Source organism: Mytilus edulis, chromosome 11 (genome assembly GCF_963676685.1).
Source record: "Mytilus edulis chromosome 11, xbMytEdul2.2, whole genome shotgun sequence".
Classification (NCBI taxonomy): Eukaryota; Metazoa; Mollusca; class Bivalvia; order Mytilida; family Mytilidae; genus Mytilus; species Mytilus edulis.
This window is the reverse complement of record NC_092354.1, coordinates 57,760,584-57,775,023: the sequence shown is the minus strand read 5'-3', so window position 1 is coordinate 57,775,023 and position 14,440 is coordinate 57,760,584. Positions and strand designations below refer to the sequence as shown.

Genomic DNA, 14,440 nt, shown 5'->3' with positions numbered 1-14,440 from the left:
ATATACGTATACGCCAGACGCGCGTTTCGTTTTCAAAAGACTCATCAGTTACGCTCGAATCAGTAACAGTCCACAGGAAGACCTGTCACCTTACCCGGACACATTATTCTGACCCCGAGCAGATTAATATTTGCTCTTGCTCCTTAATGTACACATAGTATCGAATGATTTGGAAGCAACAATTATTTTCGTTTAAATTGATTCATATTTGTCATTTTGGGCCTTTTATTAGTTACCATGTAGTATGGGTTTTGCTCATTGATGAAGGCCGTATGGTGACATATTGTTGTTAACTTCTACGTCAATTGGTCTCTGGTGGAGAGTTGTCTCATTGGCAATCATATCACTTATTTTCATAGTTTACTACAATTCCATGACTTAAACATTATACTTATATCTGATTATGCATTCATTTGATTGACCACAAAGAATTTGTCGAAAATAAATAAGATGTTTTTTTTTGCCAACAACAGTTCTGACTTCTATGATTTACACACCTTGGATCTAGTGAAAGTCAACAAAGTTTGTAGACTAACATGTGTGTTTCTTTAATTTTTCTGATCATCCCAGCAAACAACAGAAAATGTTTTGGAGTTTCGGTATAAACTTTCAGAAGATAAAAAAAAGATTAATGTAAAGATTTTATTAAGCGAAATCAATAACCACATCTTTTAAGAGCATACACGCAGTAGGCAAATATATAATAAACCACCATAGAAATGCATTCATGTCTTTGGATTAAACAAATATAAATTATATAACTTTTTAAAAGAAAGATTAAAATGAGTGAAAATTTTGCAAGCTGCGAAAACACTTCTCTTCTTCCAGATAATGCCAATGTTAATCTGTTGTTTTTATGTTTTATGGAATATCTATGCTTTTTGAAATTGTACCAATCCATTATGTTCGTCCCCTAAAATCTTCAAATCATTCGATTTAAGAAATTCCGCTCTGTTTTCTACACCCCATCCTACGCCATTACCAACTGCAGGTTCACGTGACATGCTACATGGGAGACACAGAAATGTACTAAAAACATACAGCATTGCAGCAGTTTGGTTGCCTTGGTTCATTTTGTGATCAGAATGGACACATGGATCTATTACAGATACAATACCATCATCCTTCAGAACCCGTCTGATATCTGAAATACTGAAATTCGGATTTGGAAGGTCATGCAGTACATCAACCAAAGTTATCCAATCGAATTTGTTCGTCCAGGATTCATCCATGTGGTCGTTTTCAAGTAAAACGAATTCGACATTTGGTATATTTTCTTTTGCCTTATTCTCCTTAGCCTTTTCAATGGAATTTCGATCGATATCTACACCGTATACTTTGGCATTTGGTAAATATTCAGCTAATTTTATAGTTAAACTGCCTGGCCCACATCCGAAATCCAAAACATTGGTTATTGTATCTGTGTAAAATAGAGCAACACTCATAAAGTAACCATTTTCGTGGAAAAGAAAATATTTCAATTTGATGAAACAAATTTACATTTACATGACACATTTCATTTAATAGCTACGTTTAGCGTAGGAAACATGCTACCATGATCCCGTGTATTTGTTTTGTTACCATTGAATCACGTGACTTGTTTTGACATACACACACTCAGTAAGTTAGTATTTGATAACCCAAATTAGGCTTGAAAAACCAAAATCTTTATGTTTTATTTATGACTTAGTGTTATTCGACAAATGCTTTTCGGATAGTCCAGACTAGTATATATTTGTTTAGGGGCCAGCTGAAGGACGCCTCCGGGTGCGGGAATTTCTCGCTACATTGAAGACCTGTTGGTGACCCTCTGCTGTTGTTTTTATTTGGTCGGGTTGTTGTCTCTTTGACACATTCCCCATTTCCTTTCTCAATTTTGATTCTTGTGTTTTGATATATCTGTTGTGTTAAGATTTAACTTCGTACCGGCAAATTTTCAAAGCATGTAGTTGTAAAACAAAGCATACAACGACTTTAGATCTATAATTTAAAACCTGGTTCCTTGTATCCGACCGGGAATAAGTTCTCTTTAATCCATTTACTGTCACATGATTGATTATCATGGTCCAACCACATCAACGTATCAAACTGGTTACTGTAATCATATCCTGAAATAATTCCATCAATTGTGTTACAGGCCTAGATATTAAATACAATAGCTTGTTATGTACAGCTTACTAAAACATACTTCTTTCATTGGTAGCGAATCATATGGATAAGTTAACTAGCGATAAAAATGGATCGGTATGCTGATGGCTAAAACGGAGCAATAAATAAACGCTACTAAAACAACAAGCCTGCTTAAGATCAGGTGTTATCCACGAAATTAACAATCAACGAGCTAACCACCAAAAACGTATCAGTTAGCTAGCAATCAGTAAGCTAATAGATTATTATACGTATCAGTTAGCTAGCAATCAGTAAGCTAGTAACCAATGAGCGGTCAGTAAGCCAATGGTTAACACAGCGTAGTTTGCTTACAATCAGTAAGCTAATAACCACTGAACGGTCAGTAAGCCAATGGTTAACACACCGTAGTTTGCTTACAATCAGTAAGCTAATAACCAATGAACGGTCAGTAAGCCAATTGTTAACACAGCGTAGTTTGCTTACAATCAGTAAGCTAGTAACCAATGAACGGTCAGTAAGCCAATAGTTAACACAGCGTAGTTTGCTTACAATCAGTAAGCTAATAACCAATGAACGGTCAGTAAGCCAATGGTTAACACAGCGTAGTTTGCTTACAATCAGTAAGCTAGTAACAAATGAACGGTCAGTAAGCCAATAGTTAACACAGCGCAGTTTGCTTACAATCAGTAAGCTAATAGATTATCATACGTATCAGATAGCTAGCAATCAGTAAGATAATAGATTATTATACGTATCAGATAGCTAAAAATAAGTAAGATAACGACCATTAAGGATCAGTAAGCTAGTAACAATAACGGATGTTAGTGGTCAATATTCTTGTTACCAATTATGGTCAGAAACTATCGATCAATATGCTGATGGTCAATAAGAATCAATCAGCTTACAATAAGCAAGTGACCAAAAAAAAATCTAGTGCTCACTTAGTTAGATAGCAATCAGTAAGTTAATTTATATAGTCAATACATTTTAGTTAGCTAACAATCAATAAGATAATGACCATCAACGAATTAGTTAGCTAGCGGGCAGTAAGCTAGTGACAACAAACGAATTCGTCAACTAACAATCAGTACTATAATGACCAATTCATAACATTAAGCTAGGGTTCGTTACACTTTGACATATAAGGGTCTGAAACCTTACAATCAGGCGGAAAACTACTTAATAATATAAGGATAACGATGATTAAGGATCAGAAAGCTACCTATCTGTTAAAAATCAGTATGCTAACGTATATAAAGGATCGGTAACATAACGACGAGAAATGATCAATAAGTTAACAAATATTAGGGATAGGTTAAGGTTTGTTAGGAATCAGTAAGCTAACGGTCTGTTAAGGATCAGTTAGCTTACGGTCTGATAAGGATCAGTTCGCTTACGGTCTGTTAAAGATAAGTCTATTAACGACTATTAGGAATCAGCATTGTAACGAATATTAAGGGTCAATAAGCTTACACTTAATAAAGGATTCGTAAGCTAACGACTTTTGGGGATCTGTAAACTGTCTGTAAAGAGTCTTATGTAGACGAAACGCGCGTCTGGCGTATTAAATTATAACCCTGGTACCTATGATAACTATTTAAACCACTGGGTCGATGCCACTGCTGGTGAACGTTTCGTCCCCGAGGATATCCTCAGCCCAGTAGTCAGCACTTCTGTGTTGACATGAATATCAAATGTATGGTCATTTTTATAAATTTCCTGTTTACAAAACTTTGATTTTTTCGAAAAATTAAGGATTTTCTTATCCCATGCATAGAATACCTAAGTCGTATTTGGCAAATTTTTTTTTAACTTTGGGTCCTCAATGCTCTTCAACTTTGTACCTTTTTGACTATATAACTATTTTGATCTGAGAGTCACTGGTAAGTCTTGTGTAGACGGAACCCGTGTCTGGTGTATTAAAATACGTAAGTAATCTAAAGGTGTGTAAGTGTACCGAATAATACGGATCGAGATAAGTAAACGTACGATCAGTTAGTGATCGACCAATTAGGATTAGTAAACTAGCGATCCGAACACTTCATTGAGCTGCCAATGAGAAAAATGACATATTCTTGATAAGGCAGAACGTATTACATGTAATATAAGTATAGAAATACACAATTTTTTAATCGCCCAGGATAAAATTACTTATGGTGTTTGAGATGCTATATGTATTAGCAGTAATATATTGGTTTATTTTATTTTTATTTTTATTATTCAAGAAATTGTTCCATTGAGTTTTAGATCAGTAGACATAGCGTAGAGTTAAGAGCACATACAAGTATTAAGTAGAGAAAATAAAACAAACCACGTTTGGTGTACGTCAATTACAGAGTATTCCAAAAAGGAACAAAGTTCAAAAAGGTAAAGTGGTATATGGCTAACCTTTCGGTCCGTCCTCTTTGAAACATTCTAATACTGAGGAGGTATTCGCAGCTAGTTGTAGTAACGCACTGGCGAGTTTACTTGATTCTGTATGAGGTTTGCATGCTTCCGGTATAAAGTATTTATCATCGGATGAGATACTAACGTAACCAGCGGCTGACATACATCCTAACCATTCTCTGACATATCTAAGGGAAAAAGAGAAACAAATCCATTGTAAATATTATCTTTTTCTTGTGCTTCTGTTCCACATGAAATAAAATCCTTGTGAAATTCAAAAAGAGATTTACTCATCAAATTCTTTTTTTCAATTAAAAAGCACCAACAAATTAAAATCATTTCTATGCTCCCCGTAACGCGTTCGTTGGGGACAAAAAAGATATTCAGTGGTACATGTTTCATCATTTTCCCGTTTGTAAATAATTTATAACCGGACTGCTCAGTATTTTACTACAAATTCTTAAATGGGATACGTTTTAACAGTCCAAGCGTGTTTACATTTGTAACAAGTGTTGAAACCACGAGTAGGTTATACCAGTATGTAAATAATAAGCTTCATACCTGTAACTCTGATAAAGCAAATATGTGGGTCGTATAATGATAAGTTCTTCTTGTAAAATAAAAGCGTATGAGAACATTCCTTACCTTGTCCGCTAGATTACTTCTGTCTCGAAGGCTTATACTTAACATGTCCTTTTTTATACATAACATATTCTTGTTTGTAAAGTACTCGTTTGTATCATAAATCATACTGACAAATAAATCGTGATAAATCTTTAGTAATCAAATATAATTATGTAATATTTGTGTAAGCATAAATACCTTTCAAAATATATGCATATAAGATAAAACTTTATAAATTACGAGCGCCCAAAGTGCTTCATTAGGAACACTCAAACACAAACATTTAAATACCAGGGATGTTCAAACACACAGAAACTCTAGAGGCCAAAATTGGCACGAAAAGAATAACCGCATTCAGCTATCTCAACCCTGCCAGAGATGTAATGGGACTGTTTTTAAGTTCGTGAGACAAGACTTGTTATTGGTAAATTAAAATCTACGATATATCATGTATTTTCCTACCTTTCTTTCAATTTGCATGATACAGCGAGCTCTGTTGGTGAAACTGGGGAAGTAAATTCATTCAGCGAACCAAAGAGTCCTAGTTTATGACCTATTGCTATTTCTAAAGCAATAAAACCATTCGTCACAGTTGAAGAAAATCTATCTGCATATTCCTCAGGTTCCAGTATGGGACTTCTACGTAATAAAAAGACAGTATTGAGAGAAAAAAAAAACGGAATTTGAACCAGTACGAATATTAATAGTATAACGACTTTATGATTTTTAATTTTTATGAACATCATTATGAGTTGGTTGTTCGCGAATAAGTTCCAACAGTCGTAACCACTATCCTGTCCACTTTTCTCAAATGTGACATCACCGAACGAAACTTATATCTTATGATTTGTACTTACCGAAGAAATACAAATGCTGACGAGTGCCACATATGGTGCAGGATAGATGGTATGCCTTTCCATTTTTTTATTGATTTATTTTTTTTTTTTGGGGGGGGGGGTTTCAGCCCTTAGTTTTCAAAGTATATGTACAGTTTTTTTTATATCTTTTCGTCAAATGCAATGGTTTTGACTGTCCTTCAAAATTTTAATTTTGATTATTCCTTGATTATCCTCGATCTCCTTCTTTCCCAAAGGAATATCTTCACGTATCATTTTAGTCTTGTGTCCATGTCTTTTCTTTAAGTTAGATGATGCACATATGTTCTGTTCACTTTAAAACACTTTAGTTTGATATATGACGTAAGATCAAATATACTTTAATTGCTGCATGTTTTTAATAATTGTTTAGCTTGTTATCTAATACATATTTTTTTTTTTCAGTACATGATAAATTTTCCCCACGCCAATATTTGTGTGTGTTCAATTAAATACAATGTTCAAGATTTTAAACGCATATAATGGAACAGAGAGAATATTTTAGTGTCCTTTAGCGAATAAATGTCGTCGTCGAAATCACCTGATATATGATATATTCATTTGATTATTCTAATTCGGTTATTATAGTGGCATTAGCTGTCTAAGTCATGTTCACCGATTTGATTCAAATTCTAATATTTGATTTATGACATAGTAAACGTACATCCAAATAATAAATAGTCTAAAATAAACAATTTACGATGCACGGACTCGATAATATGTATCAGCATTTCGTTCCTTTTTAAGTCTAGACGCCATAAACTATCGAGGTAAACTCCGAAGACTGCCGACGGTCACTAACCCGATATAAACATTAACATAGATATAAGTAGATAGCTCATTCGTGCAATTAGATTTGTAAGGTCTGTTTGATGACATATGATAGGTTTTAAAATATGTTGATAACCATTTCTACCTGTATAAGAATGAGTTTTTGTAGATCGAATCTTTCAATCAAATGGTTTACCCTTGTTTCGTTTCTAATGTTGGCATTCTTTTCTTGTAAATATTTGAACATGACTAGATCATGTATTACTCATGTTTAGCTGTGGTGTTCAATTTAAGTTCACATGAATACGGATTTAATGAGGTCGAATTATTCATTTGGAAGTGAATCATTCATTGGCGATGTATCTTTGCCATTTTTAACAAAACTGAAACAAACTGACTGCTAAAAGCAAATTATCATTTCACGATAAATGATTGACCCAAAAAAATCATATTTTATTAATTTGTATACCTCGTAGCTAATGCCCCTTTATAAACGGCCTCCGAATTGTAAACTAACAATTCTAAGGATTGAATTAACTTTATTGGTTTAACAAAAATAACTCTCCTTGATTTTATATAGCAAATAGCAATTAAACCCGTGTCATATTAAAGGAAAACATTTTTCGATATTTTCTTTTCCGATATATTTTTTACTACACTATGCAGTTATATTGTATATGTGAGCCGCTATAAGTGAAATTAGGCATTAAGCTTAATTCATAGGCAATAAGCTTACGCCAAGGCAGTAAGTCAATTGCCTTATTCTTAAATCTTAGAATGTTAGCTTAAATCCAGGAAAATGTGTCCAGGCATTAACCTAAATGCCTAAAATGTAACTGCAAGTAAATACAAAGACATGCAGAAAAAAAATTCAAAATACATTTGATATATTATAACATGATAATAACTGAAGTTGAAATATCAACTTCCTAATAGAAACTCACAATTTCTGGACACTTTATTTTTTACTCGGATATAACCAAAAGTCTAAATTCACAACCATTGTCACTTTGCAGTTTATGAGGGGGGGGGGGGGCACCAAACGTTTTCAAAACATCAACTAAATTGAAATTCAACTCTGAAGCACATTTGGACTCGAGAGCTATATGTTACAAACTTTTGTTGGTTGGTTTTCTCAAATTTATAGTTTCCATCTGGGTTTAATTGGAAATCCATTAGATTAACCTGTCCTCTACTTTTCAACCCTTGGATAAAATGCGTTCACTACTCCCTTCCATATATATTTTTTCTTCGTGTTACAATTTGTATTTGACCAGTAAAGTGCGAATTTATTTCAAATAATTTTCAGTTAAAATCATCAATCCTCCTTTCATTAGAATCAATCACTTGTTTGAAACATATTTTTGAAATTCCACAAAGAAATACTTATAAAGTTAATTCTGTAAAGAATTTGAAAAAATACTATAATTTTCAGATATGTTAAATTAATGTAGTTCAATACCTTTTTAATCTATAATAAACAATACTTTTCATCAAGATTATTTTACCAAATGTTCATTCATTTGGAAGATAAAGCAAAAATCCCAAAGTTCTTATTGCCTGAAATGATTTTTGGCAGAAGGTTGAATAATTTTCAGGCAATAACTTAATGCCTTGGCGTAAGCTTATTGCCTAGTATTTAAGCTTAATGCCTCATTTTACTTATTTCCGCTAACATATATATTTCATTTAAAGCAATAGGTGTATGAATTTTAGTAGATCGTTTGTTAACAAATATAGTTTACATACATGTATTCTTAAACTGAGGCCGTGTTCACACCAAACGCCGCGTAGAGTAAACATGTTTACAATTAGTTTAGTGAAGTGTGCACTGGTTTCACATTACATTTGTTCACATCTATACACATTGTTTAGCTACCTGTACATAAGATTTGTTCTCACTTGTAAACTATGTGTCATTTAAATGTTCATTACGTAGAACTGAATTCAAAATTTTGGGACAATTTTTCTAGCGGTAAGGGAACAACCATTTGACTTCAAAAGGGGGGGTGGGGGGGGGGGGTGGGGTGGGGGGGGGAATGGAAATATTCCGATCCCCAATTTGATAAAAAAAAAAGTGATCATACAGATGATAAAAGAAATATTCTGTATCAAAGAGTTTCCCCATACATTATAGTGTTAAATATTGAAAAAAAAATGTATTTGATCACCAGCATCGAAAAAAAAGGAATAAAAACGTACGCGCGAAAAAAAAATCTTACTCAGATAAAAAAAAAAAATAACCCTCCCCCTTTTTAAGTTAAGTGGTTACTACTTTATGAAAGCCATTTTTATAATTTGCAGTAGTTTGAATATACTAGAGATGTCTCGATTACGCACAAGAAAACGTTAGCTGCAGCAGCGTGCTTACAGCCGAAAAAAAAGGATTGAGTTATTAGGGATCTCTAAATTTTTATCTTTTCTGTTTGTTTCAAATGGTATTTCTTCTCCAAGGAGTATTTGGTAAAAGAATAGGGTCACGTTTTTTTTAAAATTTATTTTAAGTGTTATTTAACGGATTTGAGATACTAGACAAACATATCATTTACCCCACACTTTTTTTAGTCATGCATTTATGCGTGAATCGTTGTTTGAGTAAAGACCAGTGGCAAATATTTCTATGTACGTCAAGTCGATTCGGGAAGACCTTTTCAAATGAATTAGGCAGCAACTATTTACTTCATTTTTTAGGGAGGGAAAAAGGGGGGTAGAGGGGCGTGGGCTATTGATTTTTCCAGGACAAATTTTAGTGACAAGTCGAAATCAATTTTAGCATTATATATATATAGTGGCAGCTGAGGGTGAAACAAACAATTTTTTGTTCAGGGCCAAAAACTGGAAACATTTTTTGTTTCCAAAACAAAATCCATAGCTCACCCCCACCCCCTTGCCTTTATGTTTTATACTCAACTATAATAGCCCCACCCCCATGCCTTTATGTTTTATACTCAACTATAATAGCCCCCCCCCCCCCCCATGCCTTTATGTTTTATACTCAACTATAATAGCCCCCCCCCCCCCCGAAAATCAATTGGTTCCTGCCTTATGGGTTCGGCAATGATGCTGCTTTGAGTCTTAATCAGGGGTTAATAAAGTACGTGAATTTGTTTTTAACAAAAAAAAATCTATAAAATTTAGACAACAATTTTTGTAAAGAACTATACTAATAATTATCAAAAATATCAATTTTACTCAAAAATAGTTTCCTCCTTAAATATATACATGGTAAAACTAATGTCCTAAATGCCTAGTTTTGTGTACACTTAACCTACACAAGGCCTACATTGACTATCGACTGTGTGTAGATAAAACATGATTTAAACTACATGTAAACATTGAGTTTTATCAATGGGAACGCAATTGTGTTTAGTTTACGTGTGAGTTACACTAACACAACACCGAATTTAGGTCAATGTGAACACGGCCTGAGCCATACATGTACCATGTGTATAAGGTATTTGTAAATATTTGTATCAGAGAACGAATGGGGTTTACAGAATAGAGAATAATTGGTAAATAGTTCAGGAAAAAGAAGAATAGAGAATAACTGGCAAGTTCTGCAGAATAAATACCCACAAAAGAAGAACAATAGAGAATAATTACATTACATGTATGTTTCATTATAGTACTTTATTCTGATTGGCTAGCTGCACTTCACGTGTTATACCTTAAGCAATTGCATTACTCAATAAAACTTATCATTCATGATAAAACGTGATCCCACAATAAAGTGCATAGGTGAATTAAGTAACAAAAATATAAAATTCATGTTTTCATGATCAAAGCTAAAAACAATGTAATAATAAGTATTGTATGCTTCTTTACAAAATGTACTTCTGTCAACGCTTTTACACCCCAATGAAGTAACAAAAAAAAAGCATTCAATTCTTAAATAAACGAATGTTTGAATATGTAAAAGAATCGGAAATAATGGTCAGATTAAATAACGAACAGAGAAAAACTAAATAAAAACCCCTATCCAGAACCTCATGTAAGATTTAATATGTCTGAAATGCTGTTCTCTGACCTACAAAAAATCATATGAAATGACCTATACGTGTAAACAGTTATATAATCTCGATAAATTTACTTTCTGACGAATCTCATGTTATGTAATGTTATCGTAGTGTTATAAATGAGCAGCTGTGACATAATCACCTCCGATGAATTACACACCATCGATCCAACAAAAAATATGTCAAGAATAGTGTATGAATAGAGACGTTTTTATCCTAAGTCATATATCGTCGCGAAGACATATTCATCTGAAATCTCGCCGACTTTTGTTTTTATTTAAAAGGCAATGTGTGTGGAATATTTGATATTGTTATTTAACGGATTTGAGATACTAGACAAACATATCATTTACCCCACACTTTTTTTAGTCATGCATTTATGCGTGAATCGTTGTTTGAGTAAAGACCAGTGGCAAATATTTCTATGTACGTCAAGTCGATTCGGGAAGACCTTTTCAAATGAATTAGGCAGCAACTATTTACTTCATTTTTTAGGGAGGGAAAAAGGGGGGTAGAGGGGCGTGGGCTATTGATTTTTCCAGGACAAATTTTAGTGACAAGTCGAAATCAATTTTAGCATTATATATATATAGTGGCAGCTGAGGGTGAAACAAACAATTTTTTGTTCAGGGCCAAAAACTGGAAACATTTTTTGTTTCCAAAACAAAATCCATAGCTCACCCCCACCCCCTTGCCTTTATGTTTTATACTCAACTATAATAGCCCCACCCCCATGCCTTTATGTTTTATACTCAACTATAATAGAGAATAATTACATTACATGTATGTTTCATTATAGTACTTTATTCTGATTGGCTAGCTGCACTTCACGTGTTATACCTTAAGCAATTGCATTACTCAATAAAACTTATCATTCATGATAAAACGTGATCCCACAATAAAGTGCATAGGTGAATTAAGTAACAAAAATATAAAATTCATGTTTTCATGATCAAAGCTAAAAACAATGTAATAATAAGTATTGTATGCTTCTTTACAAAATGTACTTCTGTCAACGCTTTTACACCCCAATGAAGTAACAAAAAAAAAGCATTCAATTCTTAAATAAACGAATGTTTGAATATGTAAAAGAATCGGAAATAATGGTCAGATTAAATAACGAACAGAGAAAAACTAAATAAAAACCCCTATCCAGAACCTCATGTAAGATTTAATATGTCTGAAATGCTGTTCTCTGACCTACAAAAAATCATATGAAATGACCTATACGTGTAAACAGTTATATAATCTCGATAAATTTACTTTCTGACGAATCTCATGTTATGTAATGTTATCGTAGTGTTATAAATGAGCAGCTGTGACATAATCACCTCCGATGAATTACACACCATCGATCCAACAAAAAATATGTCAAGAATAGTGTATGAATAGAGACGTTTTTATCCTAAGTCATATATCGTCGCGAAGACATATTCATCTGAAATCTCGCCGACTTTTGTTTTTATTTAAAAGGCAATGTGTGTGGAATATTTGAGATAAAGCATATAAAACCAAACACGAAAGACTTTTTTCGCACGTTTTCTTTATTCCCAATTGAAACGTTTAAAATGAAGGAAATGTACTGCCATTTATTAAAATACAAAAAGGAGATATTGAATGATTGCGAATGAGACAACTTTCAAACAAAGATCAAAGGACAAGGATGTTAACAACAACAGGTCATGGTACGACCTAACAGGTCACGGTACGACCTAACAGGTCACGGTACGACCTATAACACAGTGAGCATAACTCATATCGTAAAGTCAGCATAAAAGTTACAGGGATGACAATGTGTGCATTGTTTGAATTGTTTGATAAAAGACTAGTTCATGAACATTTGCATGTTTTTTTTTAATGATGAAAGTATTTAAAACTGACTTAAATACTTTTAAAAATCTTCATCACTTTGAATTAAAAAATAAGAAAAGTTATATAAGATAAAAAACGGTAAAAATTATTTTTCTAACCGTACGGTCCTGATACATCAGAACTGATATTATATTCATTATTTAGGTAGTGCATGTAAAATATGAAAATTCTTTTTTTTTTTTCACTCTGAAAAATATTTTAAAGAAATTTTAAACATCAAATGCACAGATATATTTACCTGTAACTTGAAACTTTTGTTCTAGATGATAACATCTTCAATAAGATTTGCCAAACGACAAAATGGTGGGTTTTTATGACCTAGACTGGCTGGTTATATTGCACATAAGGCAATGGGGCACTGTGAGGGAGATGAAACATTTGACAAAATGTGTTTCTATTCATACAGAAAAACAATCGGGGATGTAAACATTATGACATTATAAAAGTTATAAACATTAGAGAAGTGTACAAAAGCATATATAGAGTAGGAAAAATTTCTATTCGGTTTGTAGTCTAGGACTAACCATCTATTATGGAGACCACCCTGGCTTTGCTTATCTTGACACCATCTCAATGCTACTCAATTTCCATCCTTGATTTCGCCTTTTACTTAGTTCGTGCATCACCGACGAGTCTTCTGTAGACGAAACGCGGGTCTGACTTAGAAAATTGTATCTTTGATGATTTTTGTATTAATTTTATATTGTATCATAAGATGCTAGAACTCATAACAGAATTTTGTGTGGCTTCTGAATGGATGATATTGTGTTAGAATTACTATTTGTTGAATGCTTTAATTTTTTTTTTTTTTTATAAATCCTATGAAATAAAATGCATATTATTTAAAAAGCAGAACCAATATTCAAATATTCAATTTATGTACGACTGAGCCATAACAGACCTGCATTTCAATCAAGCGAAACAACAGACGCTCTTTTTAAACTATATTTTAAGTCAACATTTGCCTAATGACAATGTATTTCTTTTGACTGACTTAAATACTTAAAACTTCATCACTTTAAAATAAAACAATAAGAAAAGTTATATAAGATAAAAAAAACGGTAACAATTATTTTGCTAACCGTACGGTCCTGATACATCAGAACTGATATTATATTCATTATTTAGGTAGTGCATGTAAAATATGAAAATTCTTCACTCTGAAAAATATTTTAAAGAAATTTTAAACATAAAATGCACAGATATATTTACCTGTAACTTGAAACTTTTGTTCTAGATGATAACATCTTCAATTAGAATTGCCAAACGATAAAATGGTGGGTTTTTATGACCTAGACTGGCTGGTTATATTGCACATAAGGCAATGGGGCACTGTGAGGGAGATGAAACATTTGACAAAATGTGTTTCTATTCATACAGAAAAACAATCGAAACGCGGGTCTGACTTAGACAATTGTATCTTTGACGATTTTTGTATTGATTTTATATTGTATCATAAGATGCTAGAACTCATAACAGAATTTTGTGTGGCTTCTGCATGGATGATATTGTGTTAGAAGCAGAACCAATATTCAAATATTCAATTTATGTACGAGTGAGCCATAATAGAATTGCATCTCCATCAAGCGAAACAGCAGACGCTCTTTTTAAACTATATTTTTGCCTTATGACAATGTATTTCTTAGGACTACTTAAAACACGAATATTTCGAGAAATAGGAAATCCTACCCATTTGTTCCAGTTAATTTTAAAAGCCGTGAAAGCCATGGTACAGGAAGCCAAAAACGGAAGTCACGACAATTG

At 33.0% G+C, this 14,440-nt stretch overlaps 1 protein-coding gene across 2 annotated transcripts; it reads right to left on the bottom strand.

Annotated features, from left to right (window-relative positions):
• Window positions 1-628: 628 nt before the first annotated feature.
• On the bottom strand, window positions 629-13,044 carry LOC139495892 (S-adenosylmethionine-dependent methyltransferase Rv2258c-like). Of its 2 annotated transcripts, XM_071284295.1 has the most exons (5): window positions 12,915-13,044; window positions 5,605-5,781; window positions 4,519-4,706; window positions 1,995-2,108; window positions 629-1,420 (listed from the first exon to the last, which is right to left on the bottom strand). In XM_071284295.1, the coding sequence occupies exons 1-5, from the start codon at window positions 12,947-12,949 to the stop codon at window positions 873-875; spliced, it is 1,062 nt and encodes a 353-aa protein (XP_071140396.1). In that variant the 5' UTR covers window positions 12,950-13,044; the 3' UTR covers window positions 629-872. The 2 variants fall into 2 exon arrangements, with proteins under 2 accessions (XP_071140396.1, XP_071140397.1); XM_071284296.1 differs by lacking the exon at window positions 5,605-5,781 and having other exon boundaries at window positions 12,915-13,008.
• Window positions 13,045-14,440: the final 1,396 nt, after the last annotated feature.

Bases quoted from the DNA above. Each gene is read 5' to 3' on its own strand.
- LOC139495892 (XM_071284295.1), bottom strand. From the start codon at position 12,949: ATGTTATCATCTAGAACAAAAGTTTCAAGTTACAG. The intron at 2,109-4,518 runs GTTAGCCATATA...GAATTATTTCAG, and splicing joins CAAAGAGGACGGACCGAAAG to GATATGATTACAGTAACCAG. The intron at 1,421-1,994 runs GTTTTAAATTAT...TATTTTACACAG, and splicing joins GGTCGGATACAAGGAACCAG to ATACAATAACCAATGTTTTG.